This window comes from Lytechinus variegatus, chromosome 2 (genome assembly GCF_018143015.1).
Source record: "Lytechinus variegatus isolate NC3 chromosome 2, Lvar_3.0, whole genome shotgun sequence".
NCBI classification, from domain to species: Eukaryota; Metazoa; Echinodermata; class Echinoidea; order Temnopleuroida; family Toxopneustidae; genus Lytechinus; species Lytechinus variegatus.
In genome coordinates, this window is record NC_054741.1 from 69447285 (window position 1) to 69465985 (window position 18701).

An 18701-nucleotide genomic window follows, 5' to 3' on the forward strand; every position below is an offset into this window, starting at 1 on the left:
AGAAAAAGGAAAGCAAAGGGTGAAATATATCATTTTGAATATTTTGTCAAAATCTATAACAAAATTGCATATTTGTTTTTAAAATGTCAAAATTTTGCTCGCTCGCAACTTTTTAAAAAATTTCACATAAAACAGCATTTTCCCTGTGCCCCCCCCCCCCACTTTCAACTTCAATCCGCCGCTCCTATTTGTATGTTTATAGCTTCTCTTTTTGCAACCAGTTTTAATAAAAATCAATAAGAAATTTCATACGTCATGAATTTGGGTTGTGATAATAATTTTTTTTTTTAATTGGACTTGGAAAAAAAACCTTTTCCATCTTCATCACGTGGTTCCCAAGTCTTCAATGTTGACGTGTTGGATTTCTTGAATGAAAACATCTGTTACACCAGTCCTGCAGATTGAAAAAATAGAGAAAGAAAATCAATTAAATTGTCATGATTTATAACACATAAATGTTTTAAGAAAAGTGAGACTATGCATATATATGTTTCTTCAACACATAACATAGGAAATCTTACTTCTACTAATTATAAACTTGTACTTCTATAAAGCATATCACTTAAACATGTTCTCCGCAGTTTACATACCACTCTCCATTCTAACTACATGTATACTTTGAAAAAATGTCAGAGATTTCTTGTAAATATCAATATATAAATTAACATATGTAAATTATATGAATTGTAAGAATTAAAGTTGATATGTTTTGTTGCACAGAATATTTTGATCTGTAATTAAAAACGACACTAACTATAATCTAAACCAAAATTGAAATGGGTTTTTCAAAGGCAGGTCTATTTGTTGCCAAAAAAAATGTGAACAACCTCCATTATCAAAAATAATCACTAACTAACTCACTCACTCCTATAACTGCTGTAGTTTGTATTTCTCTTTGTGGTCCAGTCACTGTTCTATTAGGCCTACTTCACCAATTATTTATCATCATCAATCACCTCCATGGAAATTGTCAAACTGCATCATCCTATTAGACAAAATGTAAAACAAAAAAAAATCATAAATCTACAAATATGAATATCACACTAAAGAATCAATAAAATGAATTTTATAAAATGTAACTCATGAAAAATAAATATTGCTCTGTTCATAAACAAATAGGAAATAAAAAGGCAATTTAATTACTAGTAGATCAAGGACATGACCTTGTTTTATAAATTTGCCCAAGGTACATAACTTTTGACATTGGTTCTACTTTAGACTCGAGAGCCTGTATATTTAAGAAGTGTATATTCAGTACAGATCCTACCTCTTTGTGACTCAGGTTATTTTTATTTAATGTAAACATGGTTAATATTCAATGCATGTAATGTATCTGTAATTTTGAATGGGTTAGTTTAACTTTTATACCTGGATGAGAATCTGCGAAATGATGCATGCACTTATGATCATCATCTTGAACCATATAGGTAGACCTCTATACTGTTTTTCTTGTCCTTCAAACTCAACCTGTTTTTCTTGTTCTTCAAACTCAACCTGTTTGTGAAAGAAAAGAGAGTACAATAATAAGGAGTGATATTTTTCATGGCCATATGTATAGGGGAGGGATTTGGGTAAGAGCTGAAATGTGAAAACCTTCATCAAAAAAAGAATTGCATGACATCCTTCAATTTTATTTTAGAAAATGCACAAAACGGCCATAGGTAATATTGGTTACTTCTGGCCCTCACTTTCTGAATTTTAGGTTTCTCTAAATTTTTTCACATGTCAGCCCCCCCCCCCAATAAAAAGAAACATCTGCATCTTTTTATTTCCGAATCTTATTTCATTTGACTTTAACATAATTTCATCTCATGCACTTGGTCTAGATCTATTTGTAAGAAAGTATAGATCTAGTCCAAGACTCAGAGCTGTGCAACAGCATTCGCGTATCTAAATTACTCGTAGGTCTAGATCTAGATAGTACTAACGAGTAACGATGGACTCTTGATCTATCTAGACCTACAAAGTAAAGCTTTGGTTCTAAACCGAGATCTAGGCCTATATGGATTTGATGTCTGACTCTGACTTTTATTCCAGGCTAAAAGTTTAAACTTCATTGCCATTATTGACCAAGATTAGATCTAGTCCTTGGTCCACTGACACTGACAGGCATAGGCCTAGGGCCTACTCGTACACGTAAATGGAGTCGTTTAGGCCCAGACCTAGATCTAGGCCTAAATTACAGACCTAGATCAAAAGCCCTGGGGGTAAGTGTCGCGTGTTGGGAAAGCAGGGTGACCAGACGTCCCATATTTCCGGGGATTGTCCCGTATTTTGCTCCTTTGTCCCGGTGTCCCGACAAACCCTTCCCGGGACGCCTATTTGTCCCGTATTTCAGAATATTGCACAAAATGTAGTTAATACATATAAAGTGACAAATTTTCATTCAATAACCAACAGATCACGAAGCAGAGACAACAATTAAATCAGTAACTGTAAACTTTTTGCAAGTTCTGCGGTGATTTTCTTGCAAACCCAATGCATTGCAAATGAACTGGCCTCTTGAGCTGCCTGTGTGTGGCAGGCTACTATAGGTATGCATGTAGGATCGGAGCAAATTCTCAATGGTGCAAACAATCGCATGATAAAAAGTTTGTCCACCAAAATAATCACAAAATCGGCGGGAAATTCTTATAATTATATAATGGATTCTCAGATTAATTATTTGGAGATGTAATCGGAGGAACAACTTGACTTTTCATAGATCTAGTTGTTTTAGCTCTCGTTTTGAGTCTTGGTGTGTACGATGCCGCGATGTTTCCTCTAATTTATTTAAGTTTGACAATATGTTTCACTTTGAAATTTATTCATTTCTAAAACATTCTACTTTTTGAAATTTTTAAAATGCATAAAAAACACCCAATGACATTATGATTTTTATTAGATGATTGGATTTATTTTTTTTGCTTGAAGTTTGAACGTTTTTCCATTTTCTTTCTTTTCTATCCCATCCTTCCTTTTTTCTCTGTCTCTGTTAACTTTTCTTTCTTTACTTCGTTCTCTTACTTTACTTCTTTATCTAATTTCCTTTTTTATTTCCTTCATTCTTACTTTCCTTAATTACCTTGGGTTCCTTCTCTCTTCCTTCCTTCCTTTCTTTCTTTCTTTCTTCCTTCCTTCCTCCCTTCCTTCCTTCCTTTCTTCCTTTTTTTCTTTCCATTCCTTCCTTCCTTCATCCCTCCCTTTCTGTTCTCTTCTTTCTTTCAAAGAATGAAGGAAACATATTTCTTTCCTTCATTCTCTCTCTCCTTTTTCTTACTTTTCCATCTAATTCTCTCCTTTATTTCGTCTTCACACATTTCTTCATCTTCTCTTCCTTTCTTTCTATATTCATTTCAAAGAATGACAGAAAGCTCTTTCTATCTCTTTTACTCTTTCTTTCATCCTTCTTTTATTCTAACTTTCTGTTATTTTTTCTGTTTTCCTTCATTTCCTTTCCTTCTCAATTCATCTCTTTTCTTTCTCTCCTTCATTCTTTCGTTCACCCTCCCTTCCAATTCTTTTTATTTTCCACAAGTCTAACACTGTGTGAGGGCTTCTTTGTTTATCTTTAATTGCTTGTCAATTGTCCCGTATTTCATTTTATGAAATCTGGTCACCCTGTGGGAAAGTATAATTTAGATGACTAGATTTGAATTAGGTTGGCCTAGAATTAGAAAGCATCGATGTATAAAAGTAAATACCGTAACGGCATAAGTCTAAAATAATATTATAAGCAACACAAGATCCTCTGTTAACCAGTTTATTCCTAACTGGGTCTCGATCTACTGAAGATAAATGCGGATCTCCCTCCATCTCCCTCTAGATCTAACGTTACAGTGTACAAAAAGAAGCTTCATTCTTCTTGTTTTAATCAATCGTGGGTTGGTCCTTGTTAATTGGAGGTGAACCAAACCGGCCCGAATTTCTCTCGATGCCCAATCGGCTAGGAGCGCGAGCCCGTACAAAATACCGTACATGTGGTTAACATAGCGGCATAACCGCAACACTGCAAGCAACCTACAGGCTGCACTGGGCGACGATGACAATCTAACTTCAATTTCAAAGACCAAATTCTGCTTTCCTTTAACAGAAGAATGATAGCAAACTCTCTAATTTGGTAGAGAAATAACCTATGATCACAAAATACAGTGTGAAATTTGTAAATAGTCCACTGAATTCATGTGGTTATATCATCAGTTTATACGTACTCACGTCACCGGAGTGTTCGTAGGTCAATTCAATTCAATTCTTTTTTATTTCATTTCCATTCAAAACATAATACAAAGTAATATAAAACAATACAAATCAAATACAATTTTACAGAAGGGCATTCTTACTTCGTAAAAAAAACAGTATAATATAGAGCATAAATGGATATGGTCCTTTTTTGTGTGGAAAGAAAAGTTTCAGAATGAATAAATTAGATGACGTAATGAGGTAAATGAATAATTAATTCTGTAACACGATACCACTAGTATCGATGACAAAGAATCGGGGAAATCGCGTATTAATGACGCTCTTAGCCAATTAAAAGGGTGGGTTATGAATATATTTACGCTCATGAATGTCAATGGGGGCTTATTTTCGTCTTCAAATGATCTCGGTAGGCGGAGCCTAATCTTATTTGTTTTGTGTTGAACGCGCGCGCGCGCAGCTTTCGGTCTAGTAATATATTACAAGGTCTTTGGTTGGCACGCTTCGCGTGCATTTACCGCCCCTCCAATATGAAATACTGGCTACGCGGTTGGCCTGGATGTGTTGAAAGAAAAAACATTTACCCCATATGGGATGAAAAGTGAAAAAAACCTATACTTTAATAAATGGTATAAGTAAAAAAAAATCAAAAGATTATATGTACTTCGATATATAAATCTTATTATAACAACCGGATTTATTATTTTTTTGGTAGGAGGCGATCGGAAAAAAGGTCAAAATTTAGTTCTATTAAGGCCGAATTCCCACGTCACTACAGTTAACGTTTACTGTACTTGATACAATTTGGATTTCTTTCCGCAATATGACTTAGTTATGAATTAATGGATTTTTTTATAATATGCACAAATTTCAGTTTGCTTATTGATAAATTATGAAAGATGGAAATAAAAGATAATTTCTATAAAAAAAAGGAACTTCGATCTAGGTTTCCATGAAATTGTGACTTCGGACGGCCAGATGCCAAAGGCAACATACTGTCTTACTATATTGGAACTCTGGTCATAAAAACTTCTGAATTATATTTTTTTTCTCGAGCAGTGGCGGATACAGGTGGGACGCATCGGACGTAAACCGCTTCTCTATTTTCAGAAAATAATACAGCGAAATCACATCCCCCCTCACACACACATACTCACACACACACATCAGAATGATGTATCCTCTCTGATCCTTGCAAGAAAGAAAAGCGTCTGACGTATGCAAATATGTGTCATAATATTTCAAGTAAGAATTAAAAAAAAAAGTTCCCTACTGTCATGCCCCCTAAATAGCTCGGACCACACCCTTTAATGGTTCTGTCATTTTCGTTCCTTCGATCCCCACTTTGAAGAACCTGTAATTTAGCACCTTGTTCCATTAATTTTCAAAAAGAAAAATCATAGAGTATACGTGCACTGGCATCACGTACGGGGGCAGGGGTGGATCCAGCTTTCGCCAATGGGGGGCGAAGTTTTTGTCACCCATATTTTCCCTGATCGGCCACTCAAAGTTAATTGTTGTTTGTTTCTTTGAAATGGTAGTCATTTCTTAGCTTTATTCTTTTATACACACCGTAAACATGGTAAATATGTAATAATCTCGGATACTTAAATAGTGCGAGCGCGAAGCGCAAGCTAATATTTTTGGAAATTTCATGTTCCTGAAAATGGATCGCACTTCATAATATGAGAGCGTGAAGTGTGAGCTGATATTGTTATTATTATTTTAGGACCGGGACATTTGGACATTTTGTTATTTTATGAAAATAATGATATACAGTGCGTCCCAGAAAAAAACGAAACCGAGATTTAGTGATGATTTATAATAACTTAATCATAAATAAAATAGACAAATGACCTACCAATGTAAAGCTTGGAATCTCCTCTTTCATCTGGTACTACTTAGATTATTCCTCATTCACGCATGAATGAGCAAAAACAATTCAAAGAAAGGATGCCAAAAACTCATTTGGCGGGAGTATCTAAATTTCAAAAAGAAAGTCACATGACTAAAAAGTTCAATATCTGCTCTTTTATTTGATACCTAAATCACAAAAAAATGGTCTGGAAGTAAAAAAGTTATGATCCCTCGAAACGATGCTTGTATTTCCATAATTTCATTAAATAAACGTGTTTTCACCAGTTTCCCACAGAAGCTATCGCACGGTAACAAAAAAATTAATGCATGGCTGATCGTCAACAAATCGGAGCGTGGAGTGAGTTTGAACGCCAGCCTGTAAAACCTCTTCATTTTATGAAATTATTGAAATTCAAGCCTTATTTCAGATAACCAGAAGTTTGTTATTCCTTGACCATTTTCTGTAATTGAGGTATCAAATTAAAGAGCAGATATTGAACTTTTTTAAAATGTGGTTTTCTTTTTTAAACCCAGATACAGCCCGCCAAGTGACTTTTTTGAATCCCCTTTTCAAATTGGTCTTGCTTACTCATGCGTGAATAAGAATTAATTTAAGTAATTTCAGATGAAAGAAGAGATTCTAAGCTTTAAAATGGTAGGTCATTTGTCTTTTGTATTTGTGATTAAGTTATGATAAATCATCGATAAATCTCCGTTTCGTTTTTTGTGGGACGCACTGTATATATTCCTATTCCTCTTCCTAAGCGCGAGATGAAAATTGTCAATATTACGTTCTGAAAAAGTAGACAGTTAGGTTATCAGGAATTCATGAAAATGTTATTTTCTTATTTATTAATTCGCATTTGAAAAGGGACATTTTGATAACTTTGTGAAATAAACGAATACAATAGGAGGTACTTGGCAAATCAAATAATGCGAGCGCACAGCGCGAGTTGAAAATGTTGATATTTAGACCACTGGCGTAAATCCGTGTTGATGGGTGGGGGGATGACTGAAATATTTTGGCATTTTTTTGCAATCATGTTTTTAGATATGCAAGGAATTGTCATTGATATGTCCACACTGGCGTTCCGTGGGTCACGGCATTGTGGAGGCACCAGCAATTTTTTTTTAATCACTGAGTGAGCGCGCGAAGCGCGAGCTGATTTTTTTATATTCACACCTAAAAAGGGACATTATCAAATTTATGTAATCATGATAGGTACCTGTCTTGCTAAACAATGCGAGCGCGAAGCGCGAGCTGAAATTTTCGTATATTTTGACCACAAACAGCGAGATTTTAAGGAATATATTTTAGGAATCCATTAAGAGTATGCATATCTCACCATAGTCCCCTAATGCAAGTGCCAAGCGCTTGCTGATTTTATTAGAATTACATCTGAACACATGAAACACTCTTTGTAGTCATTGCAATCATTATCATACGCATTTCACCAATCAAATATTGCGAGCGCGAAGCGCGAGCTGAAAATTTAGATAATTCAGACCTGAAGTGGGGCATTCTAAGGTTTCTTTGTAGGAATTAACTAGGATCATATAGGTATTTCATTAACCAAATGATGCGAGCGCGAAGCGCGAGCTGAAAATTTTTCATATTCAGATCAGAAGAAGGGACATTTTAAGGACTGATTTTAGGAATTCACGAAGAGCAGACATATCTCACCAATCCACTAATGCGAACGTAATCACGGACAGGAAATGTTTATATACGGAGACCTTAACATGGGGCAATCACTTTTTGAGTCATGTAAAAGAAGCATATGTCAATATATGATAACTCAAGTGCTAGAAAATATATTTGGTTTATATGGACTTGAAAACGTGATGTTTTAGTACAACAGGATTATATATCTGGTTTTCAAAGAAGAAATGGTAATAAGTATGAAAACATTGTTAATTAGGTATAAAATAGACAACCCAAAATTTGATCTTGTTAATTTGATGATCAATGTTGTTTATAGTATTTAATCATTATGTAAAATGTAACCTTCAAAATCTAAATCATAGCAATAAGAGATTGATCACGGAATTTGTTTCATATTTGAAGTTTTATTTGAATCATTACGGATCTAAACAATTTTGTGTATTACAGGTCAAGAAAATTATTGATATATTGTTATTCCTGTTGTAAATGTTACATCATTTGTGAAAAAAGTTATTCTCATGTAAATATGTATATTTGTAAATATTTTGAAACAATAAATCCTCAAGGAAGAGGCAAAGAGAAAAAAAATCTTGTTAAACAGACAATGCGAGCACCAGGAACAATGAAGACGTAGGTCCTGGGCAAATTATGTTTCATAAAGTTATGATAAAAATGTTTCTTATGTAATGTAAAATAAATAATTACAATATGAAATTATAATGAATTATATTTTCTTCTTCCCCACTACGTTTCTCTTCCTTTCTCCCTCATTTCTCCTTTTCCCCGTTTTTTTTTTTTGGGGGGGGTGGTCAGCCGATGGGGGTAGTTACGCCACTGTATGTCCATATGGCAAATACCCCTCCGATATAGTTATCTTTTTTACCCCATGATGGTTTAATGGTTTTATTAGAGATTACATTCAAAATGTTTTGACATTCCATCTTAATCCCTCCCCCAAACCCCAACATTGATGAATTGGAAGAAACGGGGGTTTCTCTTCAATGTTATAATAAGGACATAAGTATTTCGTTTGCAAATGGTGAACTGGCTCTTTATTTGCATTTTATGATCCAATGATATTGTTTTATTTGTTAAGCGGTATTTTAGGAAGAATTTTCACCAACAAAACAATTATCTCTTGTGATTTTTTTTCATTTCTTCCGTAAAAAGTGGGGGATGTTTGTACAGGCCACCCCCCCCCCTCCTCGAAAAGTGGGGGGATATATCCCCCCCATCCCCCGGGATTTACGCCAGTGATTTAGACCATAAAACGGAAAATCTTACAGAGCACTTTAAAAATGTTTGAAAAAAATCAATTTGTAAATCAGCCAAAATGATGAAAGCTCGATGGCCGAGCTAAAATTTTTTGTATATTGACTTAAAAACTTTATATTTAAACTTCATATCAGCCTGTTGACCAAGATATTAATCTTTTCGAATAGGCAATGCGAGCGTTAAGCGCGAGCGAAAAATTTATATAGTGACATGACATGTTTTTTTTTAATTATTTTCAAAGTCTTCCACTCACTTTATTTTATTAACTCGTCTTCCTCCTATTATTTTTCCTCTTCTTTTTTTCCTTCTCTCTTATTCCTTTTTACTTTCTTTCCCCCTTTTTGCCCTTTTTTCGCTTCGCCAAAGGGGGAGGGGCCTTCCACAAAGGGGGAGGGGCGAGCCCCTCGGCCCCCCTGGATCCGCCTATGGGAGTGGTGCCATGTCACCTAGAGTTTCACCCAAAAGATAAAATGCGAGAAAGAATTTAAAGGGGAAGGAAATAAATTGAAATAAAAGGGAAGGGAAAGAAAGAAGGGTGAAATTTATATAATTTCTAAATACATTGTCCAAATTCAACATAAAACTTGAAAGTGAAAAATTAATGATTGCAGACAGGAAAGATTTTGAATTAATTTAAATAATATTTAGAGGTGATTGTACTATTCAAAATTCTGAGCAAACATTTAATTCACATTTAAAATATTTAGTAGTTTGTTATGTTATTCAAAAAATGTAAGCCTCTCATAAAATTATTAATATTGTAAAGATATGGGAAATATCGGCTCTCCTTGATGTTTTCTTATAACACCATTGATTTAAATCATTTGATTAAAGTCATCAGTAACCAATGCATTTTAGTATTTATTTATATACAAAATAATTATTACCCCTCGCTCCCACAGAGATGACCCCCCTCCCTTCATGCCGGTGTATCCAAAGAATGTTAGGATTGATTGAATGGCCCTGGGAAGCAGGGTTGCTGCAGCACTTAGCACCAAAATTTTCCTTGGGAGTGCTGCATGTGTTATTTTTCATAGGCAGCACCATCGATAATCTTGTGGGTGTTTCATGAAAGTTGTCAGCACTGACTAAATTGTCAGTGCTGATAATTTTAGTGAAATCCTTGGTTTTAATTGGCTGAGAGACATGGTCTCTGACTGTTACTCTGGTAACTTCGGTGAAAGACAACTTTTCAGTGCTGAAAACTTTCATGAAACGGTCCCCTGGTATGTACGATGAAAGACAGAAATGTATTATACCCCCTCCCTTCAGAATTGTCTTACACAGTGCTTAAAATAGTGTTATAATGCTTAAAGAAATTAAAATTGATATAGTGTCGAGAATCTGTTTATCTGACGGTCAATCGGATCGGGGTCGCCAAAGCCACTAATCTGTCTCTGTGGTCTAGTGGTTAAGGCACCGGCGTTCCAGCTGGGGCCCAGGTTCGGTTCCCGGCAGATACATATCTTTTCGGCATCACCAATTTTTCCAAAGGGCAGATAGCTCTGGGGAACCTTGATAGCTACGCCTACTATTGTTCTCTTCATTCATTTCCTTCGCAACATATTTAAAATAAAAAAAAGTTGCCAAAGCTGTTGTACATGATAATGATCAATGCTCATTGTGAGTCATGTAAAGATTAATCTTTTTGTTTTAGTATTTCCATTTATTTGCGCTTTGCTGCAAACAAAAGATGAATCAAAAGGTTAAAATGCCAATAACAAAGAATCACATCGGAGAACGTCATTTTATTGTATTGACCCTGAAGGTGACAATATAAAAGTAATATGCCCGGTCACACAGCCAGAACGTTGGAGCGTTCCTGGAGCGGCGAAAAATTCATCACCGCTCGTTACCGTTCACCACTGTTTAACAGAAGTTGGCCCCCGTTAAAGCAACGCCGACGTTTACGCTCGGCCACCGCTGATGGTCCCTCCTACCGCTCCGAAAGTTTTGAGCTGCACAAAATATTGCGAGCGGTGAGGAGCGGGCAATTTTCCGCTCAGACAAAGTTCACCACCGCTCCAACAATGCAGTCAAAGTTTGGCACCGCTAGACGCAAGTTCGTGGACTCTTGGGTCCGCTAGGGCAACGCAGAAATCTTGAGTATGTGCCGCGGAGGGGACCCCCATTTTTATACTCAAATTTCCGTTCCAAGGCATGGTATTTTTGTCTTATTGAGACAAAGAACAAAGAAAGCCGATCCAAATTAAGCATAGCATTTTTTCTTATCGAGGAAAAAGAAGAAAGAAATCCGCTCCAAAGCTTCGCATATTTTCCGTTACGCCGTTCCGTATTGATCTGCTACGATGAGCCGCAATTTTGGTGAAAAGCGGCCGCAAAGCGCTGTCCGACCATCGCCTCTGCAGGAATGCCCGTTCCATAGGGATGAATACGCACTCACGCAAAGGCGACCCGTTCCAATTAAGGACCCCCGTTTTCACAAACATTTGTAGTTCCGAAGCCAGCCCGCGCCCGCTCCGAGGACCCTCCTTTTTACAATAAGCCCGCTCCAATTAAGGCCCCCTTTTTTGTGTGTCGCCCGCGGCACAGACCTACTACTTTTTTGGTCAAGTACCCTCCCCTCGGGGGGGGGGGGGGTCTTAAGGCGCGGTCACACCTTGGCGAATACGCTGGCGTACGTCGACGTATGCCAGCGTATGGCTCATACGTCCCGCATACGCGGGCGATAAGTTGTATAGGCAAGTTACGCGATCGTTGATACACGTTGACACACGTTACTCGTAAGTTACTCATAAGTCGATGTACGTCGAGATAATGTCCAGCGTACCCTAAAACTTACTTCTAACCTATGAGTAACGTGCTTTGAACGTAAGTGTAACTTAACTCCAACGTATATTGACGTATGAAGACGTGCTCCGGACGACCACAAAACTTACTGAACGTGTTTATAACTTACAGCTACCGTATAATGGCGTATTGACAACGTTTATCATGTTTATAGGAATTGGTATATAAAGGTGGGGTTCACAGGAGTTTTCTTCGGCATGGCGGTGGTGTTGATAGGTGATGTATCGTGCGGTTATGATTTGAATAGTCGAGCGGCAGCCTTTTTATAGGCTACGACACGTGTTCGTCAGCAATACGCTGCCGCGCGCTATGCGTAAGTTAGGCTATCGTAGGGCATAAGTTGTATACGCCAGCAATACGCTAAGCATTCGTTGGAATACGTTACTTATAAGTTAACGAAGCGTTCGATATAAGTTACTAATACGTTATGTATACGTCCAACTCGTTATGAATACGCTAAGTATATGCCCAGAGTTGAAAAAAAATATCAAAGTTCAGCGTATGCCGACGTTTTAGAGAAATTTTGATACGTCGGGCATACGCTGTCTAAAACGCCAAGGTGTGACACCACCTTTAGCGGACCAAAGCTCGCTACCGCTCGCTACCATTAAACCGTCGCTAAAGCAACGCAGGCTTCAGCGGTGCACCGTCAAGGCAACGCCCGTGTTTTCGATTTTTCCCCATTGTATGAGCGGTGACGAGCGTTGTCGAAATTCGGCACCCTCTCCCTATACCGTTCAAGGGACGCTCCAACATAGTTTGGGCGGGGTGACCAGGTTTTAAAATGTTATAGGGTACACTTAATATTATGTACATATTAATTCACAAGAAAAGAATCCATCTTTGTAAATAAATTACGTTATCAATTTAAAAGGTTTTTCTTTGCTGGATGTTTTTAAACAAAATATGACTGTAGGGGATTTGAGGTGGGAATCGGATGAAGGAATCTCTTAGAGTTGCAAAGTATCATTTGCACGGTCCTGAGATAACATGCAACATCTTCCTGCAAGGAACGCTCTTAATCTATATAGTCCGTACATCACACAATGCACTACAAACAAGATTACTGCAAGACCCAACATGTAGGCACAGGTCAAGCCGGGAATGTCTTCCCAGTTTAGGATAGGGTAAATGTATCTGTTGCCGTATGGGTCTACGCCACCAGCAGCCCAGAAGATCAAGGAGAACAGAGCGTACGTAAGACTATAGATGATGCAGTAGATGATGTGAACGATTCTTAACGGGTAAGCCGAGACGAAAAGATCCAGCAAGATCAGCACGCTGTTCATGCCGTGTACATTCACGTTGATTCCGTCGCCGAGTGGATCGCGAGAGTCGTCGTCGTCGTCATTGCTGTAATCATGTAAGAGAGCCCAGTAGATGATAGATACCAGTGGAGCGATAGCAACGTTGATGTTTAAAAGAACCCATGTTAGTTTGAAGTACCAAGGGTTGGTAGGAGATTCTTCAGAGACGGACGGTGTTGGATGTCTTTCGGACTTCGACGTAGGCCTATTGGTTTTTGGTGATTCGTTACCGGACGGTATTTCCTGATCTGCCACTGTTGATAATTCAGTTTAAAAATAAGATACATTTTCATTTAATGTCCATAACAAGAACCTGCAAACGGTAGGATATTCGGGTCATTGCGTCATCTAAATATATATATCTTAGGGGTGGATCCAGCTTTGCAAATATAGGGGAGGGGGGTCTCATCTATATTTCCCCCTATCAGCCGCTCGAATTAAGAGCTAAAACATTTTCCCGTATTTTTGTTATTTCTATATTTTCATTTATGGGGTTAGAAGGGATATCCGAAAGACTTAAGCTTTAATTTTGCACAGAATTAAGGTAGGTTAATCAAGTGTGTGTATGATCAAAGTGATGACATACCAAATGATGGGTTTATGGCGCCATCTTCCATTCTGGATGCATCGGTTGTCGTTCTCTGTCTCTTCTTTCCCTTGCAGAAGAAGAACACTGAGGAAAGTGCCGCCACTATTCCATAAAACGCCAACATAATAAAAGACCAGTTAGTGAGGTAGATGAGGTATAAGCCTCCGATGCCCTCAATTTGCCAGGCAGTATTTATCGTCAACCACACGACGATGTACACCATAAAAAGGATCCTGTATATCTGGTAGAACCAACCTGGAATTGGCCACTAGATAAGATAAACACCAAACGGGAAAATGAATTGTACATAGAAGCAGGTATGGAATTCAAACGTGACGTAGAACATCTTGCATTTTCAAATAGTCAATACTGCATACAGAATCACCGATTTTTTAAAATATATTTTAAATGACCTTCGATGTAGCTGGTAGAACATTTACATCTTGAGTTTTTATTACTTGTTCACTATCACTATAATAGTTTAATACCTAGTGATAATGACATAATTTTGTGTATTACAGAAAGCTTATTGCTTCTAGTAAAAATAAAAACGCTTTCCACTGCAAGATTCTACAGACTAATGTTTACCCGTGGTAACGGAAACAGATGGAGTTAGATGAACAAAATGTTTATATATATATATAAATGTGTGAAGCTATACATGTACAACAGCTGTGGCAACTCTTTTATTTAAATATTGTAAAGAAATGGATGAAGAGAACAATGGTAGACGTAGCTTAAATCAAGGTTCCCCAGAGCTATCTACCCTTTGGAAAAATTGGTTATGCCGAAAAAATGTCTCTGCCGGGAATCGAACCCGGGCCCCCAGCTTTGAACGCCGGTGCCTTAACCACTAGACCACAGAGACGGGCTAGTGGCTAGGCCGACCGAGATCCGATTGACCGTCAGAAAGACAGATTTTCGACACTATACCAATTACCTTTGTCGGGTGAAGGTGGGTTTTGAACAATGACAAGCCGACAAAGGTAATTGGTATAGTGTCGAAAATCTGTCTTTCTGACGGTCAATCGGATCTCGGTCGGCCTAGCCACTAGCCCGTCTCTGTGGTCTAGTGGTTAAGGCACCGGCGTTCAAAGCTGGGGGCCCGGGTTCGATTCCCGGCAGAGACATTTTTTCGGCATAACCAATTTTTCCAAAGGGTAGATAGCTCTGGGGAACCTTGATTTAAGCTACGTCTACCATTGTTCTCTTCATCCATTTCTTTATATATATATATATATATATATATATATATTTCTGATGTCCCATGATGAATAGAAGCCAAGTGACTCCCCAGTTAAAGTCATCACCAGTGAAATGAGGACTTTGCGCATCCATTGATACGTGTAAAGTGCAATAATTCTTTACCCCAACACAAAGCAGATTTGAATGAAAAGGAAAACATCAAGCCAATATAATATTTCATCAACATCGGATGTAAATGAATAAAGTTATGACATTTTGAAATTCAGATTAATTAGGAAAAAACAGATTTTGCATGTTCAGTGTGTAAATGAGGGAACTGATGACGTCACCCACTATTTCTCCTGTGACAAACGAAATATCTTGCTGAATTAAACTGAAAAAAGCATTGATTCTTCTTTGAATGTGTGGATCCACTATCATAACTGCCCCAACCTATTGTGAAGATGTTTCTTTATTGTCAAATCTAGAAGAATTTCCCCCTTATATTTCAAATACAATATAAAAGAAATGGTGAATGAGTGAGTGACACCATCGACTCGGCATGTGTTGTGCATAATTCTGTTTTGTAAAAAAGTATATAGTGAAAAATTGAAATGTTAGAACTTTCATATATTCAACCAATTTCTTTGATTTTTTTTAAATATTTCTAATTCAAATCTACCTTTTGTTGGGGTAGACTTTTCATTTAAGATCCGAGGCTCATGCACCCTTTCTGAGCATTTGCTTTTTTAATTCCTTTCCTATGTGCCCGATAAACCATGATTAAAAATACTTGGCCGTAAAAACCACCTGCAAAGAAAGCATTTTATATATGAAAATCAGGATTCATGAGTAACAAATCACCAAGGGCAATGTAAACATGCCTGTACAATATCAAATTTGAGAAAAAAAAATTTTGTCCATATTCATTTTTGATGAATTATGATCTGAGGTAGTCTTATCATCTTCTTTTATTAAAGTGTCAAAAAGCAATTGGAGTTGAAGGACTATCTTTTTTCATTATCGCCACGAATAGCTAGAGTATAGCTTTGTACGTTCCCCCTTTTTTATCTATATAATTTCAATAGAAGACAATTTAGCCTAACCTTCGGAAGTCTTTGTTTAAATCATAATCATTAGTAATAGATTTCATTCCTTCACAAAGTAACTATAAAACCCATACATGTACTGCGATCCCTAGGAGGAGGGGGGTGGGGCGTGTGAACGTGTCCCCATCCCTTCGAATTTCAAATTTGCACAGAAGCCAGAGATAGAGTCGTCTCGTTCTTTCTCGATGGACCAAAGTGATGATTTATGATTTTCTTCAAAGCGGTAATTGCGTTAATAATGTTGTTTGAATAACCCTTTTTGCTATTTACGTGCCAAGTTATGAACCACTATATTAACAATAACCTGTGCCTTTTCATAATTTACTAATTACACAAGAATTAAATGTAGTTGTTTATACTGCTCATTTCTGTTTCACTGATCACACTCAAACACGTATACATAGTTATACAAGTTCTTTCATTTTTTGTACAGTTAATTAAAGAATTATGACTGAAGCTCCTTGTCCAGAAGTGTTTGTGTTGCCTAGGAAACATGCAAACATGCATGTTCTTCACGTGCATTAATTGAACGTCTATAAAGCAAGGAAACGGCACGGCTCATTTGTTTGATGAACTCTTAATATAACAATCAGGACAATGTCCCTATTAAATAATCAAATCATTTCGAGCGCCTGTCGTAATGATTGGGAGGAAGAGAGATATAGAGAAGCATGTGAGAGAGGAGAGAGAGAATTATGAGGGAGAAAGGGAGAAGTAGAAATATAGAGGGGAGTGAAATTAAGATTAAAAAAACATGGAAGGAAAAACCAAAAGGGGAGACTATTAATGGGGAAAGTCAGGGATGATGGGTAAGTGGATAACCATTATCTGAATGATATCATCAGCGGGTTTTTGTGATCAAAAAGTGCTCTGTACTTTTATTATTAGTGCTAATTAAATAACTAAATACCAAGTGTTCACAGTCTTATCAACACTCACCTTCGAAGTTGATTACAATTAGAATGACCATTACAGTCACAATTGATTTTTTGCAACATCCTTATAGGACAAGTTAATTTGAATAAAACTAGAAAAATCAAACAAGTACATATAACACTGAAATTTCATCAAAATCGTCTGTTTAAGAAACTCACGACTTTTGTAAAGTTTCGCTTAATATCACAAAAAGATACATGCACATCCTAGTAGCGTTATGCAAATGGGAGGGGGGATGACATCACCCACTCAGTATTTCTCTTCTATTTTTTTTAGTTATGAATTATGAAAAATTCAAATTGTCATGACTTTTGTGAAAAAAATATATGGTATTACTAATATTTTCACATTTTATGGTTAATTCAAGTTGGTCTTTATTCAATCTAATATTGTAAGATTCAAAAAATTACGAGTGAATGACATCATCGACTCTCTCATTCGCATGTCACTGTTGTACATATATTGTTATACATGTTTTGTGATAAAATAACTCAAATTAGATGTAACTTTTTTAGTTTACATCTGATTTTGATGAAATTTTCAGAGCCTTACATAATCATGCTTCTTTTATTTTATCTCTATTGACTCAATCAACATTTTCCTGTGGTGGACTTGATTTTTAACTATTGCATATTCTTAAATTTGATATATCAATATTTTCACCACTAACCAATTTCGCTTATATGGTACTAGAACAGTTGTTAGTTTTACGTTCTGTCACGATGTCTTTTGAGGTATATTCTTTTTATTTATTCGTTTATTTCAATGAACTAAATTATTGATTGAATATATACTTATTCATTCATTCATTTAATTATCTATAGATTACGGAAGAATTATGATACTGTTTGAATCTTTGATATGCGTTATAGGCTGTATTAGCCATACTGATCTATATCTTAGAGTATTTTGAAGACATTTGCTCTGACGAAATATAACATACACGAAAGCTCAGCAAACATTTGGTTCCCTGTGTCATTCTTTTATTTGACTGTTTTCATCACACTTTGTTCATAATGTCTGGTAGAAGTAGGCTTATCATCCTGATATGTTTTGCAGGTGTTAAATTAACCAATATTATTTAATATAGGCTTATCTAAACACGTTAAAGTTGTTTCGTATACCTATCACTTTGTATTCACTTTGACTGGAACCGTGCTAAAATAAAAAATTAATATATAATACCTCACAAAATCAAATGTAAGGCATAGTAGATTTGATTTCACATGGCACATCAATTTTCAATTAGCTTGTAAAGGCTGCCCTATATAGACATTCAATTCTAGTTTTTATGATACTAGGCCTACGTCTTAAAACATTAAGGCTTTCAAAATACCTGTGATCTGGCGAAATCTTGCGGGGCTTTCCAATTTAGTCCAAAATCCTCCCTTTTGATCGGTATACGTTTACAGCAAGACGTCTCACCGGCCATGTTTTCTTCAGAATAATGTATGAGGATGATGGAATTCAAGATGGTTGTCTGCACCAACTACCATGTTGTCTTCACCTGTCTAGATAGAAGCATATTTCTTTTTTTAAGGGGAGCGCAGAGATACCAACAACGCAGCATGCAAAGGCGTGTCGATCATGTGCGCCAATTATTGCTTACATCATTATTGCGAGGCGAGATGACGAAGAAAGACAAATAATCCACTCTGATCACACATGCCGTGTTTGCACAGTTATATTAAACAGAAAATAATAAATTTGTTAAGAAGTTTCTGATTCAGGCACTTATATTGCTTTGACGACGAGGGTAGGACGAGAGCGACTATGATCGAGTCGAGTGG

The 18701-nt window shown here is 36.7% G+C and overlaps 1 protein-coding gene and 1 long non-coding RNA gene across 2 annotated transcripts; both read right to left on the bottom strand.

The window, feature by feature from the left end:
- Nucleotides 1-355: 355 nt before the first annotated feature.
- LOC121409615 lies at nt 356-1378 on the bottom strand. The gene is made up of 3 exons (XR_005969182.1): nt 1369-1378; nt 866-985; nt 356-394 (listed from the first exon to the last, which is right to left on the bottom strand). It is a non-coding gene; the product is annotated as an uncharacterized LOC121409615 (long non-coding RNA).
- Nucleotides 1379-12473: 11095 nt separating this feature from the next.
- LOC121409616 (protein rolling stone-like) lies at nt 12474-18680 on the bottom strand. The gene is made up of 3 exons (XM_041601524.1): nt 18248-18680; nt 13679-13949; nt 12474-13346 (listed from the first exon to the last, which is right to left on the bottom strand). The coding sequence occupies exons 1-3, from the start codon at nt 18341-18343 to the stop codon at nt 12736-12738; spliced, it is 978 nt and encodes a 325-aa protein (XP_041457458.1). The 5' UTR covers nt 18344-18680; the 3' UTR covers nt 12474-12735.
- Nucleotides 18681-18701: the final 21 nt, after the last annotated feature.